Source organism: Mus pahari, chromosome 18 (assembly GCF_900095145.1).
Source record: "Mus pahari chromosome 18, PAHARI_EIJ_v1.1, whole genome shotgun sequence".
NCBI lineage: Eukaryota > Metazoa > Chordata > Mammalia > Rodentia > Muridae > Mus > Mus pahari.
The window spans coordinates 14,085,300-14,096,344 of record NC_034607.1 but is presented as its reverse complement, the minus strand read 5'-3'; the positions used below and the strand labels follow the sequence as shown (position 1 = coordinate 14,096,344).

Below are 11,045 nucleotides of genomic sequence, written 5' to 3'. Positions count from 1 at the left end.
AGGAAAGGAAAGGAAAGGAAAGGAAAGGAAAGGAAAGGAAAGGAAAGGAAAGGAAAGGAAAGGAAAGGAAAGGAAAGGAAAGGAAAGGAAAGGAAAGGTGGATGGATAGATAGGTACTGTCTTAGTTAGGGTTTACTGCTGTGAAGAGACGCCATGACCACAGCAACTCTTACAAAGGAAAGCATTGTACTGGAGCTGGCTTACAGTTTCAGAAGGAAACAAGTCCATTATCATCATGGCAGGAAGCATGGCAGCATGCAGACAGACCTGGTGCTGGAGCTGAGCCTTCTACGTCTTGATCCACAGGAGGCAGGAGACCATGCCACCTGGGCATAGCTTGAGCATAGAGGACCTCAAAGCCTGTCCTCACAGTGACGCACTTCCTCCAACAAGGCCACACCCACTACAACAAGGCCACACCTCCAGGCAGTGCCCCTGCCTATGGGCCAAGCACTAGCACACATGGGCCATGGGGGGCTCTTCCTAGTCAGACCACCACAGATATCAAGTTTAAAATTAAGTGGCAGGGTGCATGAGGGCTGCTAGCTGGGAGTGTGTTCCAGCAAGAAGCAGCTTTCAGAGAAAGGCAGGAGCTTTGTCCTTACAACTGTTTGTCGTCCCTCTTTGAAATTCCAGGTGTAAATCAAAGACTAACATCTGAGATATGACAGTGTGTGTGTGTGTGTGTGTGTGTGTGTGTGTGTGTGTGTGCTTTAACTAAGTGACCCCCATGTGCAGAAATAAGCCCTCTCTGGGTTTGAGTAAAGCAGGCGATACTGCCATTGCTCTGCCACCCTGGACAGACAGACATGTCCAGAGAGCTTGCAGAAGTCAGCTTCCTGGCCACTCAGGACGGAGTGTCCCATGCTAGCATGGGACGGGCACTGGGCTGTGTGTAGCCCGGTGTCCCTGAAGGAAACCAGCCTCATCCAGAGCAGGCCTGAAAGTGGCTTCTCATTGGCACAGTGGACACACCCACATGTCCACTCAGAGCAGGCCAACCCGGGAGGGTCAGATAGAGTTCCTTTATAGTGTCATTTGGGGGTTGTGCCTTCCAAGAGTAGCAGACATTATCTAGGCCCCCAGGATGCAAAAGTATTTTATCCTTTCAAATTACATGACCAAAAAACCTAACATGTACTCCTAAATTCGTATTCCTCCCCAAGACAGACTTACAGCCTCTTGCTTTTAGCTTGAAGTCTATAGAATCTAGCTACCTGGGATAGACTCGGGTCACCCCAGGAAAATGCTTCTCTTGGTGGGCCTGGGCCTCACCTGAATTGTCCTGAATCTTACTTCTAGGCCAGTTCATTCCCTAGGCCATTTCTTTCAGAGAGACAGCCTTTACAGTAGAGACATCCTTCCCTCGGGAGTATAACATTTGCTTTTCATTTCATTGCCTCTGTAATACCAGAGCATAAAACTTCACATTGCAAACACTTTTCCACAGGAGTAGATGAGGTTGCCTGGGAGGGAGGTGAGGGAGGAGACAGAGGACTGTAGCTGAGGACCAGGCAGAGAAAGATAGAAAGATAGGAGGGGTACCAGGATGCTGTGCAGAGGTAGGAGCAGTAGGTCGGCAGAGATGGGGGTGTGGCTTCAAGGAAAGCCTCAGAAGATAGCTGCAGGCCATTGTGATTCAGAAAGGGCAGCGTGCCCTACTGGGGAAACGTGGGTTTGGGGAGTCTAGGAGTAGAGAGAAGAGCCTGTGGTTGTACTGCTCACTCTTAGAATATTCTATTTGCATCCCTGTCTTTGCTCCGTTTCCTTCCCTGGACCCCCTCCCTCCCTCTGTCCTCTCCCCTCTCCTCTTTCCCCCCCCCATCCCTTCACCTTCTGTTCCATTTCCATTTCTCATGTGATCCATCTGCCAACAGTGCAGCTGCTCCTGGGTTTGGGGTCTAGAATGATGACAGTAGTGTCCTCTTTCCCTTTGGTGTGGGGCTGGGGACTGAACCTAGGGCTTTGTGCATGCTGAGAGCTCTACCACTCTGCTGTGTTCCCCCGTGATGGCTCTGTCGGCCCCTAACTCTGCTTCTTTCTTTCAGGCGCTCAAGATGCTGGCCATTGCTAATTCCTCTGACGCGCCCACTCTCACCAGCCGAGATTCCATCCAACCTCTGTTTGATACCCAGATGACCAGAGAGATCTTTGCCAGCATCGACTCCGCCACCCGCCCAGGCTCCGAGAGCTTGCTCCGCAGTGTACCTGCCGCTGTGATCCTGATGCTGAACACGGAGGGGTTAGACTTACCCTCCAGACTCCACCCCAAACCTCACTTCCCCGGGCTCCCGGGCGCCACAGAAATTGTACCTATGTTGTTCCATCTGGGTAAACACTGGTGGCCCTCTCAGAATGTCACTGGAAGAGAGACCAAGTTGATGTAGGTGGTTCCCAGGGAAGGCAGAAAAACTGACTTTCTGCCATGGGGTTGCGGTAGTGGCCCAAGGTCTGATGGCCAGGGGTCCTTCCTCAGGGGACTACTGAAGACCCCTCCCAGCCCAGCCGCTCTTGTCCCTCGTCTCTGTTGCGTTCCCTGTCAACCTGTTGGCTCACCCGTTCCTCCCAGGTGCTCCTCTGCAGTGAGAAACGGCCTGCTTCTACTCAACCTGCTTCTGTGCGATCACCACACTCTGGGGGACCAGATCATAACGCAGGAGCTGAGGGACGCCTTGTTTAGGCACTCGGGGATAGCTCCGGGGACAGAGCCAATGCCCACCACACGCACCATCCTCACGATGCTCCTCAGTCGCTACTCAGAGCCACGGGGAAGTCCTGAGCGAGCAGGTACCATGGCGGACAGGATGCTTGGCTGAGGAGGGACGTGTGCCACACTGTGACCAGGAATCTGAGCTTATGTTCTGGTTACTTAATGAAGGATACAGGAGTCTTCAGGAAATAACTGAAAGCTTTAGTGCTCAAGCCAGAGGTATTTTTGAGGGGAGGGGAGGAGGTGTGATATATACCATGTTATGGAGTCCAGGCTGGTCTCGAACTCGGGATATTCTTGCCTCAGTCTCCCAGATGTTCACAGTACCTGTGTGCATCTTCATGGCATGCCTGACCTTTTTTAAAGATTCATTTATTTTATTTATATGAATACACGGTAGCTGTCAGACACACCAGAAGAGGGCATCCGATCTCATTACAGATGGTTGTGAGCCACCGTGTGGTTGCTGGGAATTGAACTCAGGACCTCTGGAAGAGCAGTCAGTGCTCTTAACCGCTGAGCCATCTCTCCAGCCCCCCGGCATGCCTGGTCTTAAGCAGAACTTGTTGACCAAAAGGAGGACTATCATCGACATTATAAGACATTTTTATGGTTTTTTTTTTGTTGTTGTTGTTGTTGTTGATTTTTCGAGACAGGGTTTCTCTGTGTAGCCCTGGCTGTCCTGGAACTCACTCTGTAGAGCAGTCTGGCCTGGAACTCAGAAATCCGCCTGCCTCTGCCTCCTGAGTGCTGGGATTAAAGGCGTACGCCACCACGCCCAGTTCATTTTTATGTTTTTTAAAAAATAGGTAAAAACGCAGGCATGTGGACACAGACCACAATAAGCAGCATGCGCCCTTGAGTCTGTGTTTGAAGCTTCACTCAGCACTTTGGAGATGTTCCCATCACCGCAGTACTGTTTACATAGCGCTTAATAGTGGAAGGCGACTGGGATGTGGTTAATGCAGCTTACACTGTAATTGCTTTTCAAGTAAAGTTAGGTCTACATTGGGAACCAGAAAAGAAAATTTCATATACTCTGATAAATTATGATACAGACATGTGGAGGGGGGAGGTGCGGGGGGGCGGGGGCGGCTTTCTGGATTGCGCTGTTTGTTGGTTTGACTGACTTATAAGATACCTCTCGTTTTCCCTCTGGTGTGTCTTCCCTGCAGTGCTGGAGACCCCAAGCACCCAGGGTCAGGATGGGTCCCCCGAGTCGCTCATCCGGTCCCTGGTGGGGGACCCGTCAGCAGAACTCTTCCTGGACTTGGAGCGCGTGCTGTGCCATGAAGGCAGCCCTCCAGCTGCCGTGAGGCCCCTCCTCAGGCGCCTCCAGCAGGAAACGCAGCCATTCCTCCTGTTGCTGCGGACTCTAGATGCCCCCGGGCCCAACAGAACTCTGCTGCTCACAATACTCAGGTAAAGGGTCTGTCCAGGCTCCGTGCACAGGGACCAAGCGACTGCCGGCACTTCATGTGTTCCCTTCCCCTCCCCAGGGTCATGACACGGCTGCTGGATTACCCTGAGACAATGGTCCTCCCCTGGCACGAGGTCTTGGAGCCCTGTCTCAACTGCTTGAATCTGCCAAGCAGTGACTCTGAGGTACCAGATCCCCGGCAGGGGTTGGAGGGGGGAAAGCGGAAGTTGGGGCACCACCTGACTAGGGAGGCTCTCGAGGTTCAGTGGACCCTTGTAGGTCTGAGGGTCTCAGGGCACTGTGGTCTCTGGAGGAGAGAGAGGAAGGCTGGTGTCACTCAGCCATCCAGACGGGCCTTGCTGTCTCCGAGCCAGGCTTTGTACATCATGGCGTGATGTCAGACAAAGGCTGACCCTTGGGGTAGTCTGATCTTGGCCGGAAGAAGCCTGTGACACTCCCCCAGCTGCACCGCCAGCGCCAACTGACTCTGAGTCCCAGCGCTTCCATTATACTGTTTCTGCTCTCCTTGGTCCTCTCCTGGCCCTGCAGACTTCCTCAGTCTCCTGCCACTCTTCTTCCTTCAGTGGACCCAGCCCTCGCCCTTACCCTCTCTGTCCTCGCTTTCCTGGACACTCACCTGTGTGGCTCTGGGCTCAGGTTGTCCAGGAGCTGACCTGCTTCCTGCATCGCCTGGCTCTGACGCAGAAAGACTATGCGGTGGTGCTTTGCTGCCTGGGGGGCAAGGAAGCCCTCTCCAGAGTCCTGGACAAGCACTCTGCCCAGCTCCTGCTGGCCTCGGAGCTGCGCCACCTGGTGACGGAGTGTGAGAAGTATGCCCAGCTCTGCAGCAACCTCACCTCGAGCATCCTGGCAGGCTGCATCCAGGTGAGGAGGGTCTTGCAGGTGCAGAGCTGAGAGAAGAAGACCAGAAACAAGGGGTGGGCTCTTCATGTGTCTGTCTCTGGGATCCCATGTGGCAGCAGTGACAGCAGATCTGGGCTCATGTCCCTAAGCTCCTCCCCCTCCTCCCCTTCCCCCCACCCCCGCCAGGGTCCCATCAGGATTTGGTGAGAAGGGTTGAGCACTCTGGTCCCTCTTGGCCTTCGTCCCTCTGTGCATGCTCCTGACTCTCCGCATTCCTTCCCTGCCCCGTGTTCTGGCTGCAGATGGTGCTGGGCCAGATTGAAGACCACAGGCGAACCTACAAGCCCATCAATATCCCCTTCTTTGATGTGTTCCTCAGGCATCTCTGCCAGGGTTAGTACCCTCAGCTGTGCCCCTGGCTCCCACCCATTCGGCTCGGCACTCTCTTTCCCACTCGCTGACCTTCCAGTATCTCTGACCCTGCTGTGACCCCCACCTCCACCCCGCCTTCTCTCCCCCAGGCTCCAGTGTGGAGGTGAAGGAAGACAGGTGCTGGGAGAAAGTGGAGGTGTCCTCGAACCCACACCGGGCCAGCAAGCTGACAGACCGCAACCCCAAGACCTACTGGGAGTCCAATGGCAGCACTGGCTCCCACTCCATCACCTTACACATGCACCGTGGTGTTCTTATTAGGTGTGAACCCATTTGTTTGCACATGTGTACACACAAACTCTCCTACTGTGCACCAATATTATCTCCCACAAAGCATTGTCCCACAATGCCCTTAGTAAACTCTGTCCTTGTAGGACACTTCAAACTCATTTTGTGCATGACTGACACATTGGCCTGTCTGTGCTCTGCTGTGTGGACATCCCACTGTCTGAAGCCAGTCACTAACAGATACACATACCACCGTCTTGTGCTTAGAGAGCAACAGCCTGCTTACCTGCTCATGCTGTGGGTGTTCGTTCAGTGCCAAGAATGCCAAACACTGCACTAGGTACTGAGGGAACAAGGACAGTAAGGGACAGGAATTTGTAGGTGGGGAGCCAGGCTAGTGAGTCAGTCAAGAGAATCAGGCTTGCTGGTGCATGTGTATAATCTCATCACTCAGGGGGTTGAGGCAGGAAGATCAAGAGTTCAAGCCCGGGCTCCATATTGATATCCTGTCTCAAGGCAGGGAATAAAAGAGGAAAGAGAAATAAAACAGCTTAAAGCGAAAGCATCATGGTGCAGGCACAGTGACGTGGCTGTTGCCCCTCTCCCTGGGAAGCTGAGGCAGGAGGCTCTCTTGAACCCAGCTAAAGGCATTCAGGTCATTGTGAAGAGAAGAGCCTCCTGGGAGATAGAGGGGCCAGGAGAGAAGATCCCAGGGCCAACAAGGGTCAGAGAAGGCTTCCTTCCAGGAGCTGTTGGCTGAGCCGAAGCCTGAAGCTGAAATTAGCTCAGTAAAGAGAACTCGATGGCACCTCAGGCAGAGGCAGCATGCAGAATGGAGAAATGGGATGCTGCGATGGGTGTTTTAAAATGCTGGTCAGGCCAGGCATGGTGGCACATGCCTTTAATCTCAGCACTTGGGAGGCAGAGGCAGAGGCAGAGGCAGAGGCAGAGGCAGAGGCAGGTGGATTTCTGAGTTCAAGGCCAGCCTGGTCTACAGAGTGAGTTCCAGGACAGCCAGGGCTACACAGAGAAACCCTATCTTGAAAAAAAAAAGGGGGGAACTGGGGGAGCAGAGTGGACTGTGAGAGACTGAGATGTAGAGTCTACAAGACTTGACATTGGTTGGCGAGGGAATCTGTGCCCAGGTAGGAGGCCTGTTTCTTCCACGGGGGACAGAGATAGTGGGTGAGGTTCTGTGGACAGATGATTGTCCCATGTTGTCATGCTGGCCTTGAGGAACCTCCTGTTCATGACATGGGAATGTCTTTTATATGTACAGGATGACATTAATTTGTTATTGAGTCTAGGGGTTTAAGTAAAACCACTTAAAAAAATATAGAGGGGAAAGCTGGGGAAGACGTGCAGGACAGGAGCAAGAGGAGGAGGAGGAGGAAGGAGGAGGTGGCCCTGGTTCTCACTGGCTTCTTTGTTTTTCCTCAGGCAGCTGACCCTGCTTGTGGCCAGTGAAGATTCAAGTTACATGCCAGCCAGGGTGGTGGTGTTTGGGGGTGACAATGTTGGCTGCATCAGCACAGAACTTAACACGGTGGGGACCCTTGTACCTCCCCTTCACTGTGTGTTCCCATTCCCTCTCCCCTTTTCTCAAGACCTGTGGGAAAGACCCACCTCTAGGGAATGGCTCTCAGTTACTTCTGGGAAGGTCTCACCTCACTTGGCACGTGCCTGGGCTCGGTGTGTGAGTGAGAGAGCACAGGCCATGCTGGTCTTGATGGCTGTCAGTGGTCCCCCACCCCGCTTCTCTCTATCCCACTTTAGTTTTATATGTCTAAGTGTATGTCTGTGTATGTGTGAGTACAGGTGCCCTTAAAGACCAAAGGAGGGCATCAGATTCTGAGAGCTAAAATTACAGGTGCTGGTAGCCACCCTACATGGGTGCTAGGAACCAAACTCAGGTCCTCTGCCTTTGTAACTGCCCAGACCCCTCTCCAGCCTGTCTTGCTTCTTTAGTGATCTCGCTTCTTCTGTCCTACCCTGTCAGGTAAACGTGATGCCCTCTGCCAGCCGCGTAACCCTCCTGGAGAACCTGACCCGTTTCTGGCCCATCATCCAGATCCGAATAAAGCGCTGCCAGCAGGTGGGACCAGGAGGAAGCACGGGCTCTCCCCAGCAGGTGGTTCCTCCAAGAGCTTCGAGACAGGACATTAGCCAGAGTTCCTCCTTGGGTGGCCTGGGAGTCCTAGGAGACTCTTGGGACTTCCCCGTATGCAGCTTGGCTTTGGAGTTCACAGTGGCTCCGGAAAGGTGACGTAGGTAACAAGTGTGTGTACACTGCAGGGTGGTATCGACACTCGGGTTCGGGGTGTGGAGGTGCTGGGCCCCAAGCCCACATTCTGGCCATTGTTCCGGGAGCAACTATGCAGACGTACTTGTCTCTTCTACACAATTCGGGCACAAGCATGGAGCCAGGACATAGCCGAGGACCGCCAGCGCCTCCTACAGCTCTATCCTAGGTGGGTGCAGCTCAGGAGGGAAATCAGCCAGGGACTGACACTGTAAGAAGTAGGGGCCAGAGAGATGCTGTAGGCGGCTGAGCAGTGAGGGGCGAGGGAGTCTGCCTTTAATCCAGCCACGTACTCTTTATTTCCAGGCTGAACAGAGTTTTGCGCCATGAACAGAATTTTGCCGATCGCTTTCTCCCTGATGATGAGGCCGCCCAGGCACTGGGCAAGACGTGCTGGGAGGCGCTGGTCAGCCCCCTGGTGCAGAACATTACCTCCCCCGGTAACCACGCACACCCAGCTCCTCACAATTCTCAGGGGTCACCTGTGTTGATATTCTTGGTTTTCTTGGCTCCTGTATTTGTCCCCTCATTGGCCTGTCTCCTCGATGTTCCCCTCTCCTTCCTACCCCAGGGATGGCTCCCTGACACTGGTATTTGAATCTCCCCCTCTGCACCAGCCCTGTCCTGTCGCCATGTCCCTGGGCTCTGGCTGAAGCCAGCTGTGGGCTCTGCCTCCCTCAAATCTTTTTGTCTAGCTGAACCTGCGCCTTGCTCCTCGGACAGCCCACTTCACAGACATCCATTCCTGACCTGTCTTTTTCAGATGCAGGGGGTATGAGCTCCCTGGGATGGCTGCTGGACCAGTACCTAGAACACAGGGAGAGTGTGCGGAGCTGCCAGGGTCCCGCAGCTTCCTTTGCTTCTCAAGTTCGGCGCCTGTGCCGCTTGCTGGTACATGTGGAAGCCCCTCCCGGGCCTTCTCCTGAGCCGTCCTCGCAGCCCTGTGAGTCCAGTGCGGCCTGTTGGGCTGAGAGTCTGTGCTGTGGGGCTATGTGGCTGCTTCCTCCTCTGCCTCTCTAGGAACTCCAGGACTCTGTGACTTTTCCAGGAGATAAACCCTGAAGATCCAGGGCCCACTCAAAGGCCAGAGTGACACTCTGCTCCTCTGCCCTCTTGTTCCCACAGTCGGCAAGAACAGTAAGGGTCACGATGGAAGCCCCACACCGGCACCAGCTCCGGTCTGTCCCAGCACCAGCCTTCGGAACATCACCCAGTGCTGGCTGAGTGTGGTGCAGGGACAGGTAGGCAGACGAAAGCCTGGCAGGCAGGCAGGATGGAACACAAGTAGTCATTCCTCTGTGTCACTTCTTACTCTGTCATTTCAGGTCAGCAGATTCCTGGCCGCAGCCTGGAGGGCCTCAGACTTTGTGCCCCGTTACTGTAACCTCTATCAGTGCTTGCAAAGCGCGGGCTCAGAGCTGTTCGGGCCGCGGGCTGCCTTCACTCTGGCTCTGCGCAGTGGCTTCTCCGGAGCTCTGCTACAGCAGTCCTTCCTCACGGCTGCTCATGTGAGTCCTGCCAAGCTCCAGGCCTGGGCTGTTGTCCTGTGCCATCTCCTCCCCTTCCCTTTTACCTCCTTCCCTTCCCCTCTCTACCCCTCGTGCGCTGCTTGTCTGATGCCCATTCTGTTGTCCCCAGATAAGCGAGCAGTTTGCTAGGCACATTGACCAACAAATCCATGGTGGTTTGCTTGGCGGAGCAGCTGGAGTGGGAATGCTGGGGCAGCTCCAGCGGCACCTCGAGCCCATCATGGTCCTTTCTGGCCTAGAGCTGGCCACGACGTTTGAGCACTTCTATCAGTAAGTTTCAGTCTGGAGAGGTCGGAACAGGACCGAGGCTTAGAGGCCAGAGAAGGGGAGGATTTGAGGGTTAAGGGGAGATGAGGCAGGAGTTCTGGGGAAGTTAAGCCATGGTGGAAGCCAGGTGCTGGTAGGGATGAGGTGGGTCCTGTAACTAACGTGAGCTGCAACACAGACTCACCTTCTGGAGGAGAAGGCTGGGCCTAGGCCATGCTGGTGCCCACACTGAGACCTGGGCTGGCTGTGTGTGCTGCAGGCACTACATGGCTGACCGTCTCCTGAGCTTGGGCTCAAGCTGGCTGGAGGGGGCCGTGCTGGAGCAGATTGGTCCCTGCTTCCCCAACCGCCTCCCGCAGCTGATGCTGCAAAGCCTGCACACCTCAGAGGAGCTGCAGCGTCGCTTCCACCTCTTCCAGCTGCAGCAGCTCGACAGGCAGCTCTTGGAACAGGGAGACCAGGAGGAATGGAGGCCAGGGAAAGTGGAGGTGAGGGCCAGGGAGGAGAGAATGGCAGGGAGAGAGCACAGACCCGCTAAGAGAGCTCACAGGTTCCTCTCGCTCCCCAGGAAGAAGATGAGGGACAGGAGACTGGAAGAGAGCTCCTTACAGACCCAGGACCAGTCGTTTCCATCCTGGTCCTGTCACCGCGCTGCTGGCCGGTCTCCCCACTGTGTTACTTGCACCGCCCCAGAAAGTGCCTACCCGCGGAGCTCTGCGATGCCCTTGAGCGCTTCTCCAGCTTCTACAGCCACAGTGAGGAGCTGGGGACAGGAAGCTGGAGCTTGAGATGTGTTCCGGGTGGCAGCAGAGGAAAAGGAGAGGCCACTAGACAGGAGTGTGCATGTAGGATCAGAGTCGTGCTAGGTTGGGCAGTGTCTTGTGGGAGGGTGCGGAAGAGTGAGAATAATCTTGTGGATGCTTGCTCTCCTCTTCAGCATCCTGGGTACCAGTTCTGTTTGCATTTTCTGTCTTCACATTGTCTGCCCACTTTGTTTGCAGGCATGGGAACTCTTTCCAAATAAAAATATTGAAGGCTATTTATCCCCATCATTTTGGCCACACCCTATGGCTTTAGGTTTGTTTGTTTGGGTTTTTTTGTTTTTGGATTTTTTCTTTACATTTTTATTAGTATATAAGTAGTACTCAGTAGAAGGCTCAATGAGTTTATATACCGCTATGCAGCCATGGTCAAGGTGGTCCCCTAGATCAAGAGGCAGAACATTCCAGCACACAGCAGGCTCCTCCCCCATTTAACCTTTCCAGTCAGTATGTCCCTTTGATCTCTCCTGTC

At 54.2% G+C, this 11,045-nt stretch overlaps 1 protein-coding gene across 4 annotated transcripts in view; it reads left to right on the top strand.

Moving 5' to 3' along the window:
- The window catches only part of Cul9 (cullin 9), a 44,716-nt gene that overhangs the window by 16,837 nt on the left and 16,834 nt on the right, over nucleotides 1-11,045 (top strand). For all 4 annotated transcript variants that reach the window (XM_029531347.1, XM_029531348.1, XM_021218131.2 and 1 more), the window contains exons 10-26: nucleotides 2,049-2,242; nucleotides 2,570-2,787; nucleotides 3,886-4,132; nucleotides 4,210-4,315; nucleotides 4,788-5,015; nucleotides 5,297-5,387; nucleotides 5,516-5,687; nucleotides 7,095-7,200; nucleotides 7,654-7,749; nucleotides 7,950-8,125; nucleotides 8,263-8,396; nucleotides 8,720-8,899; nucleotides 9,082-9,197; nucleotides 9,282-9,464; nucleotides 9,595-9,755; nucleotides 10,012-10,240; nucleotides 10,321-10,507. In XM_029531347.1, coding sequence (XP_029387207.1) covers nucleotides 2,049-2,242; nucleotides 2,570-2,787; nucleotides 3,886-4,132; nucleotides 4,210-4,315; nucleotides 4,788-5,015; nucleotides 5,297-5,387; nucleotides 5,516-5,687; nucleotides 7,095-7,200; nucleotides 7,654-7,749; nucleotides 7,950-8,125; nucleotides 8,263-8,396; nucleotides 8,720-8,899; nucleotides 9,082-9,197; nucleotides 9,282-9,464; nucleotides 9,595-9,755; nucleotides 10,012-10,240; nucleotides 10,321-10,507 — 2,824 coding nt within the window. The remainder of the gene's footprint in view (nucleotides 1-2,048; nucleotides 2,243-2,569; nucleotides 2,788-3,885; nucleotides 4,133-4,209; nucleotides 4,316-4,787; nucleotides 5,016-5,296; nucleotides 5,388-5,515; nucleotides 5,688-7,094; nucleotides 7,201-7,653; nucleotides 7,750-7,949; nucleotides 8,126-8,262; nucleotides 8,397-8,719; nucleotides 8,900-9,081; nucleotides 9,198-9,281; nucleotides 9,465-9,594; nucleotides 9,756-10,011; nucleotides 10,241-10,320; nucleotides 10,508-11,045) is intronic.